This window comes from Diospyros lotus, chromosome 4 (assembly GCF_014633365.1).
Source record: "Diospyros lotus cultivar Yz01 chromosome 4, ASM1463336v1, whole genome shotgun sequence".
NCBI lineage: Eukaryota > Viridiplantae > Streptophyta > Magnoliopsida > Ericales > Ebenaceae > Diospyros > Diospyros lotus.
The window spans coordinates 40,841,435-40,857,715 of record NC_068341.1 but is presented as its reverse complement, the minus strand read 5'-3'; the positions used below and the strand labels follow the sequence as shown (position 1 = coordinate 40,857,715).

General features: G+C 38.1%; 1 protein-coding gene across 1 annotated transcript; it reads right to left on the bottom strand.

Moving 5' to 3' along the window:
- Window positions 1-11,000: 11,000 nt before the first annotated feature.
- On the bottom strand, window positions 11,001-12,654 carry LOC127799047 (UDP-glycosyltransferase 91A1-like). Its single transcript, XM_052332751.1, has 2 exons — window positions 11,975-12,654; window positions 11,001-11,890 (listed from the first exon to the last, which is right to left on the bottom strand). The coding sequence occupies exons 1-2, from the start codon at window positions 12,576-12,578 to the stop codon at window positions 11,079-11,081; spliced, it is 1,416 nt and encodes a 471-aa protein (XP_052188711.1). The 5' UTR covers window positions 12,579-12,654; the 3' UTR covers window positions 11,001-11,078.
- Between the last annotated feature and the right edge of the window lie 3,627 nt (window positions 12,655-16,281).

Genomic DNA, 16,281 nt, shown 5'->3' with positions numbered 1-16,281 from the left:
GAGAGTGAATTATTTATAATATAATAAGGAGTAGAATAGGGAGTGTGGTTGGAGATGGCCTTAGGTTGTTGTTTCCATTTGGATCGAAAATAAATTATTAATTATATAAATAAATATAAAATTTAACATAAAAAATTTAAATTAAAAAATTACAAATAAAAAAATAAAATATTACTATGATAACATTAATACAATAATAGTGATATAGCTACATTAATTTTAAGGTATTGGATACTGTCGACGTTCAGAATTAGTTGACGGAGATTTGTTAACCTGCACCTGTATGATAAACCCGAGAGAGAAGTAGTGAGGTATCCAGTTCGGTTTGCTGAGCCGACGGCCCATCCCTATAAGGTACTTCGAAGCTCAAATTAGCGAGCGAGTAAGCAAGTATATCGGGTGTTTTTTGTGTGTTGATGGTAAAGAGTACCTACCTCAGCCCTTAAGAGGGCTGGTTGATATATATGTCAGCAAGAGCTTCTTTGATTGCTCCATACGTGTACAAGCGATGGGACAAAGTAGCCGACGGGGGTGTCCCTGTTGCGGCGAGGTGTCGATGAGACCTTCATTAATGAGGACTGGATCTGTCATTAATGAGAATGAGATCTAAGGAGGACGTTCGAAAATCCAAGTGCGGCTGTAATGATGTTGTTGCTAGAAGGCCAAGATGGGACTGACATGGGCAGGCAAAATGGGTCGAGAAAATAGGCCTAACGGGTCCATCTAGGACGGCCCTTGGCTTGCCGGTATGCCGTGACACGTGCCCCTTCTACTATGCGAGTTGACGGGCTAAGCCGACGAGTTATGAAGGTCGCTGGGAACTTGCTCAGAGCATAGCTGGGGCCTGCTCGAATATGCCAACGAGTTAGAGGTGCTATAGGGAGCTTGCTTGGCCCCGACGTTTGACCCTGAGCTTCAGTACTATTTGAGCTCGCTTTGACAGACTCAATTCGATTTTTACTGGGTCTTGAGCATTTGGGCTGAATCACCATGTTAAGTCCAGCCCACAAAGTGGAGCGATAAATACACGTAACAGATACTTATTTATAAATCTAAATTCATCTGTAAATATACATAAAAAATTATGAAGATGAATTAAGAAAATAAATTTTTAATTGAGATAAATGTCAATCAAAATATAATTTGACATACTAATTATAGTTAAATTCAAAATCTTAATCACAATTAAATTTAAAATGTCAATCACAATCAAATTTAAATTTTTTATCATAACTATATATGGACCGTCACATTCCAGATGTTCATCTCTATTAGAGAAGAACATCATTACTCTTTTGAGATTTAAAACAAGATGTAATAAATGCAAATGATGTGAATGTATCTTGTTTTTAGAGTATTTTTAATATTTTTAGATAACATACATTTTATTATATTTTATTTTTAACTTAAAATGCTCTTATTAATTGATAATAAATGGATCGCCATTTACAGCATTTTATGAACTAGTAAAATTATTTTAAAATTTAAAATAAAGTATAATCAATGTGTCTTATCAAAAAAAATTATCTTTAATTTATTTATACATAAAATATTATTTATATATATAATTTGTGGGTCCCATTTAGTTTTGAAAAATAATTTTTAATTTTCAACTCTAATTTTATAACTAAATATTCTCTAAAGTTATGTTTAAGAAAGTAATATCTTTTACTTTAAAATATCTTTTTTGATATTGTTTTAATTAATAATATAATGTCAAAAAATTAAAAAAAATGATTTTTTATTTTCTAATTAGAGATTCAATCATTTCATAAAATAAAAAATTAAAAAATATTTTCTACACCCGAGCAAATCTTATATGTTTCATTGTGTTCTTAATTTTTCTATATTATACATTGTCAACTCATAATATTCTCATATTTTTAATTTAATAAAATATTTGGTATAATTAAATTGAGTGTGCAATATGATACACGAACTCTATTTAGAAATAACATGTTCAATCTTTAAAGCCTTACACTTGTGGCAAGAGCAATGGGACTCGATCTCTTGAAATTCATTTCGATTCAATGGTTGTGGTGCCATTTGTTCAAGTTGGGTTCTTCTTTGTCTTCTCATTTATACGGTGGGTTGATCGAGATTATTTTTCTTAAGAAATTGTGGTTATGCTCAATATGTCATGACTTTAGAGAGTTTAATTTTGTTGTTATGATTTAGCCAAGGCCTTCATACTCGAAACTCCCGTTCGAACATGGCTCAAGTTTCTCTCAAGGCGGATAGAACTCTCTTGAAGAACTCTAGGACTTTCTTGAAGAACTCTCTTTCGCTCATGGTTCAATCTTCTTTGGAGGCAAATAGATTAGAGGTAACTTTCGTAAACTTTGAAATTACACTCTTAATCTTTATTAGTAGTGTGGAATAGTTTTACTAGAGATAGAAAATGACTTTTGACACCATATTAAAAATAATTAATATGTGTAGAGTCATTATAACATAAGATGCGAAAGTAGAGTCATTGTAAAAACTCATTTTATCTTCAATTATAAGATAAATTATTTCTCTTATAAAAATGTTTATCTTCAATTATGATGAAGGAACACCCGGAAGTATAAAATTACTAAATTTATTATAAAAAAATCAAAACTAACGACCAAAAATAGAGATAAAAACTTATCCATCTATTTTTTTTCCCTATTTAACAAAATTACACTCAAATTCCCATTCTTATTTAACTTATAATACTTATTATTCTGTCTACTTTATGATTATTTCATGAAAACGTTACTTGACACTCAACTTTAACATTTAAGGTGACATTCTTGTTATTTATAAATATATATATTAATATTATCTAAAAATAATAATATTGGTAGTTTTGTAAGTGGTTGTTATAAAAGTCAACTTTCAAGTGAGTGAAAGTCAACTATCATTTGATGAAGTCGACTGTCCAAAAGAGTGGTCAGTTGGATCAACTCTGTATAAAATGTTCTTGACTAGGTCGACTAAAGTTATGTTGAAGTCGACTCTTGCCTTTCTGGGAGTCGATTCCCAGTCCGAACGTTATATTCTAATGGTTTAGAAATGAACCAAGAGAAATTTTATTTGCAACCATAAGTTTTGCTCTTCGCAACCATTATAGGTAAAATATTAAATTTTATTATTCACAGCCACATTTATTACTTTGTCCAACCATTTATATATCAAATATATCCTCCAAACAACCATCCCTCAAAAAACACACCTCACGCGCATCCAAGCTGTTCTTCTTCGCATCAAACCCTGGTCTTCTTCCCGTTCTCCTTCTTCGCGCATCAAACCCTGTTATTCTTCTTGTAACGCCCGTATATGGCAAATTAAATTAATTTTTGGGTAATTTAAATTAAAAGAAATAGTAAAATAATTGGTTGTGAGTAAATAAAATTAAATTATGTGATTTTAAGGAAATAAGAAATTAAGATAATTAATTTTGTTATTTAGGAATTTCTGAAAAAAGAAAAAAATTAAAATAAATCAAGTTGTGGGATTTTTAGAAGTTTCGGGCATTTTTGTAATTATTATAGGGGGGTGATTGTGTGATTAATGGAAGTTGTGGGGTGCCGGCGTGAATCGCGGAAGAGGGAAAAAGTCACCTTAAGTATAAGTTCAAACCTATATAGGGTGAAGGTTGGTGCGGGCGCGAGCGGTCGTGCGTGAGGGCGACTCGGCTGTAGACGTGGGATCGAGTTCGCGGGCAGGCGCGCGAGGCTGAGGAATTTTGGCTGATTTAATTCAGCCCTTGACGTCAAAACGACGTCGTTTTGGGCTGAAGGCGGTGGCCGCCCCAACGTTGCCACGTGGCCGCGCGCTGGCCACTTCTTTTGGCCGATTTTGGCCGCAATTTAGCCCGATTTCGAGCGTGAATTTGAACAGCAAGCAGTAAGGAATTTTTACAGAAATAACAGTGTGCTCGCGAGGGAAATCTGAGAATTTTGGGGGTTCAAAAATCGGATTAAACTCCGTTTAATCTCTGATTTAATTATCCAGGTATGTAATTAAACTAGTAATTAATATTCTCTGCGGTTGAAATTTTATTTGGAGCCCAATTTTATTAATTTTGTCTATAATTGGAATATTGTAGTTTGTATAACTTTGACGGCGTTTGGTCAAATTGAGCTTAAGGCTATCTTCGGAAAGGCAAGTTCTCTATATCCTCGTTGTCGATTCTTTCGTTATCAATTTATTTGACCTCCATTCGTTGGATTTGGCTGTTAATAAATTATGGAATTTAAACGGTGTGTTTAATAATTTAATTTATTAACCTGGTTTCGAGGGTATTATTCGTTGGTTGCCTACGGGGGTTTGTATCACCCCCAATCCTATGGGAATGATGTCGTACTCACCCGGGGCTAGGTTCTTAGCTGTCGGGTATTATTATGGATTTTCTGTTATTTATTGGCTAGAGCGGTTGGGCAGTGGGGGCAAGGGTTAGCCGTTCGGTGACGGTGAGACTGTTGTATGGTCTATTTTAGGCCGTCAGATGGTCTCTCCTAGTCACTGACCACTGACCGGTGTCAGGCACTGCTGACCTACTATACCGTTATGTGATTATAGCATGCCTGATTATTTTATTTTTGTTGCATGGTTTGGTATGCACATGGGTTCGGGCTGCATGATGGGATCATCATGATTTGGTTATGCTTGATCATGGACATTTTAGATTGGTCAGGTTGCATCCAGCACGGGCATATGCATCGCGTGTGATTTACTACGTGGGCGGAACATGGCCTGATGCCTGGATGTATGGGCGCCTTGTATCACGTTGATGCTCATTACGCCTTGCATTTTATATGCATTGCATGGTTACTGGTAGTTATTAGTTCTCGGACGGGAGTACCGTTCCGAGGGAGCCTTTGGCTCGGCTGTCGGGAGTACCAGCAGGGATACGAGTGACGGGAGTACCGACTCGGGATAGTGCGCACAGGTTTGTGGTGATTTATGTTGCCTTTCAGGGCAGCGGCAGGTTGGTATGGAACTTGGGTGCCAGGTGTTTTATGTGGGCCCCAAGGACCGGTATATGTTTTATTATGCGGCACTGTTGCGTCACATGACTTGTGCGTACATGTGGGTTTATATTTGGGGTGATATCCTCTTCTGTTTCATTTACAGCCTTCCTTTTCATATAAACTTGCTGAGTCTTGCGACTCACCTTGCTTTCCATCATTCCAGGTAAGGGTAAAGCAAAAGTCGAGGGCGAGGACCGCGCTACCTAGCAGCCAGTCGTGTCGGTAGGGTGTACAGTTAGCTGCCCCCGTTTTCTCTGATGTTTTGTTAAGAGTTCTGACTCTCATTTTTTACTGTGCCCGGTTGTTCCTTGTATCTTTTATCGTTGGCACAGGTGTCTGTATATTTTTATATACTCCTTGACTGCTGCTCCAGCAGGGTACTTGTAGGCTTGCATGTATATTGTTTTGCTTTCGCTGTTGTATTTTTCGTATGTATGCATGCCAGGGTATTTTCGTCTTGTGTTTGTTTCTCTTCTCTTAGGTAGGCGCTCTCGTTCGGATAGACCGGGCAGTTGGGATATCTGGGCGGGGGTGCTTACACTTCTTCTTCAGATCATTCTCATAAACCACCGCCAACCTCTCGCCGTCGTCTACTTCGCTTGCCTCGCCCACCCTCTTCATTGGAGTTCCCTAGAATCACAGAAAATACCCATCTAGTTAGGAGTTCCTGAACTGTGGGGTGAGGGCTTCCTAACATATTAGAAACGTCTTGCTTAACATATTCTAATTCCTTATTTTGTCTTTCCTCAATTATATTCTATCATTTTTCCTATATTACTACAACAAGTTTAGGATAGTAAAATTCCTATGAAGTCATCTTGCAAGTCACAAGTTCAAGAGGTAGAAAAGCTAGAGAAGTTTAATGGCATGAATTATAAGTGTTGGAGTATGAAGATCATGTACCAACTAATTGTGGCCAAAGTCTTATATGTTCTAACTTATCCATATTCACAAGATGGGAGGAATGAAGGGCCACTCACTGTTGCACAACACAAATGGATGGAAGATCACTTTATATGTCATTCAATGATTCTTATTGCAATGAGTAATGCACTTTTCAACATTTTCCACAAGTGCTTCCCTATTTATGAGTTATGGGCTGCAATTGAGCGGAGGTATATCAATGAGAATGTCGGTAATAGATTTTTTTAATTAACAAATATATTGACTTTAAAATGAATGATTTTAAGCTAATTATAGATCAAGTTAATAAACTTAATAATCTATTCATAGGGGATTTGATTCAAGGTGGTATAAATATAATAATCCCCCACCCAAATTTAATTATTTTACACTAGTGCCTCGCACCTGTGCATGGCTACATCCAAAATAAATAGTTTTTGGTACCTCCACCAAGCCTCAAACCCGTGACTTTCTCTTTCCCTCGCACGCGTACCTACCTGGTCTGCAAGCCTCCCTATTAATATATATGTGCAAATTTCTTATACACTAATCTCAACTCCTTTTATTAAAAATAAATTCTAGCATTTTATTCTCTAATATTCGAACCCAAAACCTCATACTTCTCTTGCATGCTTGTAACTATTAGGCTACAAGGCTTCTCATTTATTTATTTGCAAAGATTAATTTTAATACTTGTCGACGTTCGGAATTGGTCGACGGTGATTCGTTTGCCCGCACTAGTGTTATTGATCCGAGAGGGAGATGATGGGATATCTGGTTTGATTTGTCTACCCGCCGATCATCCCTGCAAGGTACTCTGATGCCCAAGTCAGTAAGCAAGTAAGTGAATGTGCAAAGTATCAGCAAGTGGGCAGAAGAAAAACATACCCTAGCTCTCAAAAGAGCTGACTGATATATAAGAGGATATCCCTTCCTACATGCGTTGTACATATGCAGATGATGTGATGGAATAGCCGGCGTCGGCGGGAACGTACATGCAGTAGCAAGGCGTCGACGAGACCCTCATTAATGCGGATGGGATCCGTCATTAATGAGGATGGGATCTGAGGTGAACGCACGGAAACCCAGACACAGCTGTAATGATGTTGCAAAGGGGTCAGAACAACACTGGCATAGGGCGATCAGATGGGTCGAGAAAATGGGCCTGAAAGGTCCATTCGGGGTGGCCCCTGACCTATTGGTATTCTGCGGCGTATGTCCTTCCCATTATGCGAGCTGATCGGCTGAGCTGGCGAACTACAAGGGTCGTTGGGAGGTCGCTTGGAATGTAGCTGAGAGTTTGCTCGAATAGCTCGATGAGTTAGAGGCATTACCGGGAGCTCGCTTGGCCCCGCCACATGAACTTGGGCTCTAACAATGTGTGAGCTTGCGTCAATGAGCTCCCGAGGTCTACTGGGCCTTAAGTGATTGGGTCGGCCCACTGAATTAAGTCTAGCCCATAGGGAGTAGAGCGGGAAATACCCGTAACAATACTAAACCAACTCCCATAAAATATTAGAATGTTACACACAGCTCATTAAAATGCCATTGCAGAATCAAGAACTCATGTATAACACGAATATTCATATTCATATTCATTCTAAGGGTTCAAACCTTGAGCATTTTTAGTTATGTGTCATACAAATACTCAACAACTTTTGATTTGTGTATTTATTTTCTTCTTTTACTAGTAGTATTATTAGATAATAAGTGAGGGATTATTATATATAAATATATATTAATATTATCTAATAATAATAATATTAATAGTTTTGTAAGTGGTTGTTATGAAAGTCGTTTGTGTAATACCCCAGATTTTTGAACTCAAATATGAGGTGATACCTAAGGTTATTAGGTTCTAATACTTGAGGAAATAAGTCATTTCAAAGGATTATAGAAACCTTGAGACAAATGTTCAATTTCTGAACCAGTGATAAAATCGTAAATATTGAAGTTGGGTAAAAGTGTAATTTATCTAAAATCTTGGGGTGCTAAGTGTAATTTATCCATTTTTCAGGGACCAAAAAATACAATTTAAAATGGCTCGGGGACCAAGTTGTAAGCGTCTAAGTGCAGTTACGTGAAATGTTCGGGCCGAAGCGTCGTTTGTTGAAACCTTAAAATATCGCTTCAAAATATATTGGATTTCAAACTCAAATCAAATGTAGATTTGGATTGTTTTGAAGTTTAAGTCCAAATATTTTCTAAGTCTTCTCCAAGTCTTTTGCTTAGCTTCCAAGATTACTTAAGCTTCCAAAAGTCTCCAAAGCTTATCTCTAAGGACATGTGGCAAACATTCATTGGCCACTTAGGAGATAGGATTTGAAGTCTCATGATGATCCGACATGTGGCACGATTTGGTTCGCCGAAGTTTCTTATAAATAAGGGCTTTTGGGTTATTCATTTTGGTCACCAAGTAAGGTGGAAAAGGAAGAGAGTTTAAGGGAGGAAACGTTGCCAAAAAGAATAGGGGAAAAATCTGCCAAAGAACGAGGAATGAGAGACTTGTCGGAAGGTTCGGGACTGCCACCGCAAAGCATTCCAAACTTTAGCAAAACTGCAAGGTAAGTCTGATTTCTTTCCATAATCGGGTAGAGGGATGAAAGAGGAGCAAGTAGGAAAAAATGGGGGTCGAATCGGAATTAAAACAAGGGAGATATGGCCGAAATACGGAAACTAGGCAAAGCTGGCCGAAAATAGGGGTAGCGCGTGAGGCCCCTTCCTTGGACGCGTGAAGGCGCGTTCAACCTCATTTTTCCTTGAAATTTTGCAGTAGTGACCCTTGATTTAATCCTTACAACTCTGTATAAAAATATTTGGCATTCGCCTTACTAAAACTCATGTTTTGGCAGTAACAAGCCTCGATTTGCGCTTAAACGGTGCTTTCTGGTGAACTTGAAGGTGAGTGGTTCTTATGCATGCTCCTTGATTTCTATTGATCACTTTTGGTTTTCACTTGTGGATGGTTGTTGCTTACGGCTTATGTTCCCTTTGTTTCAAACATATCATTTCTACTTTATTGCATCGAGTTTGACCATGACAACTTTCGTGTGTGACTTGTGATCATATTCCTTCTGCTTTGTCATACATCTTTTCATTTGGTGGCTGTGGCTAGTTGGTGACTTATCATGTGTGAACTACCACGGGGGTCTGTGTAAAAGGGCTGACCACGTGGGCCTGTGTAAGGGGGCTATCCCGAACTTGTGTAAGGGGGCCGAGGGGTTCATACACGGCAAGTAAGGAGGATATCTCATGCCTGTGTAAGGGGGCCGAGAGGTTACATCTCATGTGTTTATTACTTTTGAGCAAATCTTGCCTATTTTACATGCATCTCGATATTTGTATTTGTGGCTAGTTTTGGGATATCACAGGGGATCTCGTGCTCTTACGGTGAGCCGTGATCTTAGGAGATTTGGTTCTTATTTCTGCATGTCTCCTGGCAAAACGACATATTGCTTTTGCATGCATAGTTTTTTTCTTGTACCACTCACTTAGATGTAATAATCTAACTTGGGTGTTTCATATCCCTGGGATATTCAACATTCCAGGTATATCGGAAGTACCAAGTGTTCCAAATTCCAGTTCGAGCAAAGATAAAGAGGTGGTGTTGAGCTAGCTTTGGGTTTTGCAACTAGCTTTAGCTTTTATTTCATTATGTACCTTTATAACCAAGTGATGTATTGTAATAGCAGCTAGGACACTCAAGGTTGTAAAGGGTGTGTGTGTGGGTGTCCTACAATTGTACTTGCTATGATGTGTTGTGTTTTATGGAGTATTGAAAGTCGTATGCATTTTTTGAACTTGTAAAGGAAATCTAGTGGAAACCCCTTTATTTAATTTTGGTTAAGCTTGTAGGTTCGATCTAATACTTCCATTGATAAGGGTTTCCATAACGCCCGTAGGTGATATCTTCTTATATTTCATGTTGTTTTGTATTTGAAAAAGGTGGGGCGTTACAGTTTGTCATTTAATAGGAGTCGAATGTCCAAAAGAGTGGCTCTTGGTTGAATCGACTCTGTATAAAATGCACTCAGCTAGGCAAGTCGACTCTGGCCTCTTTGGAAGTCGACTCCAGGTCCGAACGTTATATTTTAAAAATCTAAAAATGAACCAATGTGACATTCTAATTGTAAGAACATGTCTTTAAATTGAAGAGATGTGACAATTTCAAAGGATAAGACTATTCTCAAAAGATATAGCTAGGGGTGTGTAATCGGTTATAACCGAACCGAACAAACTAAAAATGATTAATCGAACTGAACCGAATTGAGCCATATAACCGAACCAAACCGACCGAATCATTTAAACTAACTGAAATAATCAAAACCGAACTAACCAAATTTTGAGTCGTTGTAACCGAATATAAATTTTTATTAAAAAAATCGAATCGAATCGAACCTAATAAAAGAGGGTTAATTGTCGGTTTAGTTCAGTTTTTCGGTTAATAATACCAAAAAAATCGAATCGAATAACTGAAATTCTTGAAAAAAAAATAACCAAACCAAACCGAAACTAATAATCAAACCAAACTAAATAACCAAAAATATTGAAGGAAATAATCGAACTGAACTGCTACTGGTAAAAAATTGAACCGAACCGACAATTTAATACGATTTGGTTAGTTTGGTTTACCCGTTTTTTTGCTCACCCCTAGGTACAGTCTTTCAATAGGTTGTATTTTTTAATTTTTGTGTCCATTGATAAGCTCCCTTTCATTATCTAAAAATAATTTAGACATTTGGGGTGTAAAGAGTGAGAAATATATCAATACTCTTGCATACCTTTGATATCAATTATCCCTATATTTACTCTCTCTTAATCTCAATTGTTGATTTTAGTTCTTGGTGGTAGAAAGAGATCAAAACATACTATTTTAATTTCTTAAATTAGGTATTGTATCTCGGGTTAGAATTTCCATCAAACCATTTGCACGTAGTGAAAAAATTACTATTCTAAAAATGCTTATCATATTCCAATTTCTTATTTTATTTTTCGTCAATTATATTCTATCATTTTTCTTATATTACTACAACAATTCTATATTAATATGATATATAATATAATATATTTATATATGAATGTTACATTCAAATATTAAAATTAAGTATTCAAATAGTATTTTTAATTATTCTATTTTTAATACTTAAAAATGAATATACATAGCGTGATATTTTAATTAGGTCGTCCAGAACCAGAAGCTCGCCTTGTATGGGCCTTAAAGTGGGCCAACAAGTTATCCACATATTGGTCTTGTAAAACCCTGTCCCCAAACAGACCCTTCATTTCCAGGACCTTATCCTTGAAAATCTGTCCTCCTTCTGCAACCATCACCAGCCTGAGTGAGTCGGCCACCGAGTCTCTGGTGAACCAGCCGTCTCGCTCGTCTCTCGGCACCGAGTACGCCATCTTCTTCTCCTCCAAAACCCTAGCCACCAGCCCCGAGTCCGACAACCCCGTCAACAGAACCAGCGGCTTTCCCAACTGAACCGCTTCCACCACCGAGCTCCACCCCGAGTGGCACAGGAACCCACCCACCGAGTCGTGACTCAGTATCTTCAGCTGCGGCGCCCAACTCTTCCACACCACCCCACGCCCCTTGGTTCTCTCCTCGAACCCCTCCGGCAACTCGGAGACGCCGCCTCCCTGCGAATTCAGAACCCAGAAGAATGGCAACTCCGATAGCTCCAGGCCCAGAGCTAACTCGGCGAGTTCGGGTTGACTCAGCTTTGCCTCGGTCCCGAACGCGACGTAGACCACTGAGCCTGGAGGCTGCGTGTCCAGCCAGTGTTTGATCGTTTGCCATCCTTTGTCTTTCTCATCGTCGCCGTCGGCCATGGGTGCCGGTGAAGGAAGCAGGCCTACGGGAATCACCGGTTTCGAGCGAATCTGTCCGAGAAAGGTTATCCATTCAGATTCGAACTCGTAACAGCTTCTCAACACCACCAGGTCGCAGCCTTCGATGCCGGTTCGGACGCGATAACCACCTGAAAAGAAAATGTAAATTCTCACACAATCTCAAAAAAAAAAAAAAAAAAAGACAAATTCCGTCGACGCCATTTTAGGTATACCTGAAACATGGTCATCGTCTCCGGTGACGTCGTCGAAGATGCGCTTTACCTCGAACAAACGAAATGCGACGGTGGATTTGAAGGGGACCGATTTGGGAGGAACGGTGAAGTCCTCCGGCGTCGTACGACCGTCTTCGGCCGTTCCCGGGACCGGATTCGAGAAGCAAAGCGTGGAAGCCAGGTATATACTGAAGAACGCACTCGAGATCCCGAGTTTCGCGGCGATAGGCCCCAGCCAAAACGGCGCAAAATCGAAGATGACCCAGTCGGGCGCGGCGTCTTGCAGAAACGCTGCGACGGGTCGCTGGAGTTCATCGTAGGCCTTCTTCAGGTACTTGATCTTCCCGTAGGGCAAGTCGGCGGTGGCCTCTGCATCTTCCGGGAGATTCTCCACTGGCGGCAGAGGGAGCTTGACGAAAGTGATGAGATGGGAAAGCTCCGCCGGCGGCTTGGGGAGGCGGTCTATGTTTCTGGGAGTGGAGAGGAAGGAGATCCGGTGACCCTTGCGGGCGATGAGCTTGGAGAGCTCTAAGAAAGGAAGGAAGTGGCCGAAGGCCAGCCATGGGAACATGACGACGTGGAGCTTATCGTCCGTGGACGCCATGGTTGGAAACTTGGAAATAGCAGCTGTAATCTGACTCTAAAATGGAGGGTCGACCGGGAGCAAGGAGTGATGGTGACGCCACTTACATCTGATGCTGCATGATACATACTTGTGTGGACTGGGGTCCACCAACTCGGATTATGCTCTAGCGATGACCACATGTGACAAATGTGAGAAGAAAGCACATCAATAATGGAGTGCGATTTTGTTCAACCCTTTAACGGGGCCCTGTTCTTTGGGGGTTAAATTTCACAGAGGGCAGCCAAACATCAAATTAATTAGGTGCCCTTATGTAAAATTTAACCCCCCAAAGAACTGGGGTTATCTTCACCCTAAAGGGGGTGAACAAAATTGCACTCTCAATAATGGGTCTTGTGTTCTTGAAATTTTAGAAAATACGTACATCAATCATGTTTAAGTTGAAAAAATTCAATTTTTTTTATATTTTTTTAATTTTATTTAAATTTTTTAATTTAAACAATAAAATTTTGATTTGATCAATTAATTGTAATTTTATTTACGATTCGTATTCGATTTGTCGACGTCCAATATTCGCTGACGTGGCATGTTACCTAATATTTTAAAACATTTTGAATGAACCCCAAATGTTTATGTGTATAAAAATAGGCCTATTAGCGTTAAAAATTTAAATATTTTTTGCATTTTTATGATTTTATCTAAAAGTTTTATAATTTTAACAATAAGATCTTGATTTGATCAATTGGCTATAATTTTATCATCGACGTGGATCTAATTTGAGAGGCATCCACGACTCATTGACATGACACACGACCCGATATTTTAAAAAATTTTGAGTGGACCCTATGCACACATGTATAAAAAAAAATAATATTAAATATTTATATATTGAGCATATATATGCTAATTGGGCAATATATATATATGTTATATATTTAACAATTGAATTGATTAAATCAGGACGTTATTGTCAAAATTAAAATTTTTGAATAAAATTATAAAAATACAAAAATATTTGAATTTTTCGTGCTAATAGGCCTATTGTAATACCACATATTACGTAGCGTTGAGAAAAATTCAAGGAACTGATAATTTGTTTAACAATTTAGTTAATTGTCGAATCAATGGAAGGGAATACCCTGAGACTTAGATGTCTAAAGAAAATGGTATAATATTGAGAAACATCTCGAGACGAGATTTATGGCATTAAGAGAAATCAGAACAGAAACAGTTTTCGGTATAGTTAAGATGCAACTTGGGAAACTAAACGATTTTAAGGGATTTTCAAAAAGTCAACAGAACCTTGAGTGAGATCTGATTTTATGTAAGGATCAATTTTGAAATGACTTTGAGATGAAACAAAGGTCTTGTGACGTAGAGATGTTAAAAGGGTCGAGCCAAAGAATTTGGGCCCACGGCCCTTCCCGGCCCGTCTAAGGCCCCAGTCGGGTCCTGCCTGCGGCCCATTGGGCCCGACCCATTGAGACCTTATAGGCTTGGCCGGTTAAGCCCGCTGGGCCCGGCTCATTAAGACCTTATGTTATTCCCAACGTTCCTTGCTCATTTATTTTTTTTAACTATATTATTATTTATTAATTATTGATATTGGATGCTAAAAAATTTATGTTTCGCAATATATATAAATAATAACCATCAATATATTTAAAATTTTTAAGCTAAATTTTTTATATATTTAAATTATAAATAAACATTCTCTTTTTTATAAGTGTGTTATTTTTTATATCAATTCACGAGAAAATTTACAAAGTATATAAAATTTTGAAATATAAAATAATATTTAAAACTTAATATAATAAAAATTTAAAAAGAAAAAAAAAATGATTTTTATATATGCATTATTTTGATATTTATATATGTATTATTTTTTAAAAAAAATTATTTAAAAAAAAAAGGGGCCGGGCTCGGTGGGCTCAGCTTACCAGGGGGCCAGGCCCATTGAGCTCTACCCGCTAGGCCCTGTGAGCTAAGGTTCATGAGCCCTCTAGGCCCATGGGTTGGCCCCGCCCCGCCCCGCCCTGTGGGCACGACCGGCCCTTACCCACAGTAAAAAGGGCCAGACCAGGCCCGACCCTTTTAGTAAATGAGCTGGCCTAACCCATTTAAAAAGCTTGTGGGCCAACTTGAGCTGGGTCGGGCCTGCCCTTTTGACATATCTACTGTGAGAACACCGGGAAAAAACATACTTATTGGGTAATGTTGAGTTACTAATTTTGCATTTTAGGTATCTCAATGATTATTAATTTAATGTTTGATTATACAAAATGGTTGGTAACCAAATTGCAAGGGGTCTAAGTACAATTATCCAAAAGTTTTGGTTAATGTGTAATTCTTGAAATCTCGTAACTAATCATTGGAAGTCATAATGAGACTTCAATCTTATCCCCAAATGGCCAATGACGACTTGTCACATGTACCTAGACTTGATTTAAATAAGGTTGGACTCCAAAGTGATTCTAAACTAGAATGGAATGTTGTTTGAAATCCAAAATGATTCAAAATTACATTGGAATAAGTTTTGAAATCCTAAATAATTCAAAATTATATTGGAATAAATTTTAAAATCTAAAATAATTCAAAACTATATTGGAATGAGTTTTGAAATCAAAATGATTCAAAACTATATTGGAATAAGTTTTGAAATTCAAAATAATTCAAAACTATATTGAAATGAGTTTTGAAATCCAAAGTGATTTAAAATTATATTGGAATAAGTTTTGAAATCCAAAATGATTCAAAGCTATATTGGAATGAGTTTAGAAATTCAAAATTATATTGAAATAAGTTTTGAAATCCTCATCATGACCCCCTGAGGTGACGACGCATGATTGGCCCAGAAAGTCTATAAATAGGCCATTAGTGGATTTGAACTCAAAACATCTTGTTATAACTTTAGATCAAATTTGAGAACCATTTGAGAGATCTGAGGTGAGAGATTTTTGCTTGAGAAATATGAGAAAAATATGCAAAAGGAAAGAGAAAGTGCAGAGCAAAATCGAGGGAGAACAAGCCTCGCGGAAGTTTCTGAAACATCGCTAAAGTTTCTGAAGCATTGCCAGAGCTCATGACAATCAGTTAGAAAAATAGAGAGGTAAGTACGATTTCTTGTAATATTCCTGTAGAGAGGGACTCGTAGGTTCGAACGAGAGTCGAATCGAAGCTAAAATGAGGGAGTTATGGCGAAATACGAAAATTGTACAAAATTGTAGCGAAACATAAGGGCGATGCATGTGATACACGCGCCGGGAAGGGGTTACGCGTGAAGACGCATGGGCCACTTTCCCAGGGTGCGTGTGGGGCCCCGTTGCCCTAATATTTTCTAGCTTTACTCCCAATTTAATGCCCTTCAATCCTATGCAAAAATATGAGAGGTTTGGTTTACCGAAACTCATGTTTTATGCAGAAACTTAGACCCACTTGCTGTGAACAATAATTTCCAAAAGTAAACCTTCAAGATAAATGGTTCGACCCAAAACTCGATCTTATGTAAATGTTTTTATCATGTTGACATGCCTTGTTCTGATATGTATCATGTAGATTGCATACACATGTTATGATGATGAAATATGCATATGTTCACGATGATATTGTTGGTCATGCATCGCATATGTTTGAGAGTACGGATAGACATCACTATTCTACCACGGGTGCCCCCATACACCTCGACCTAGTAAGAAGGTTGTAAAAATGAAGAGTGACAATAAAG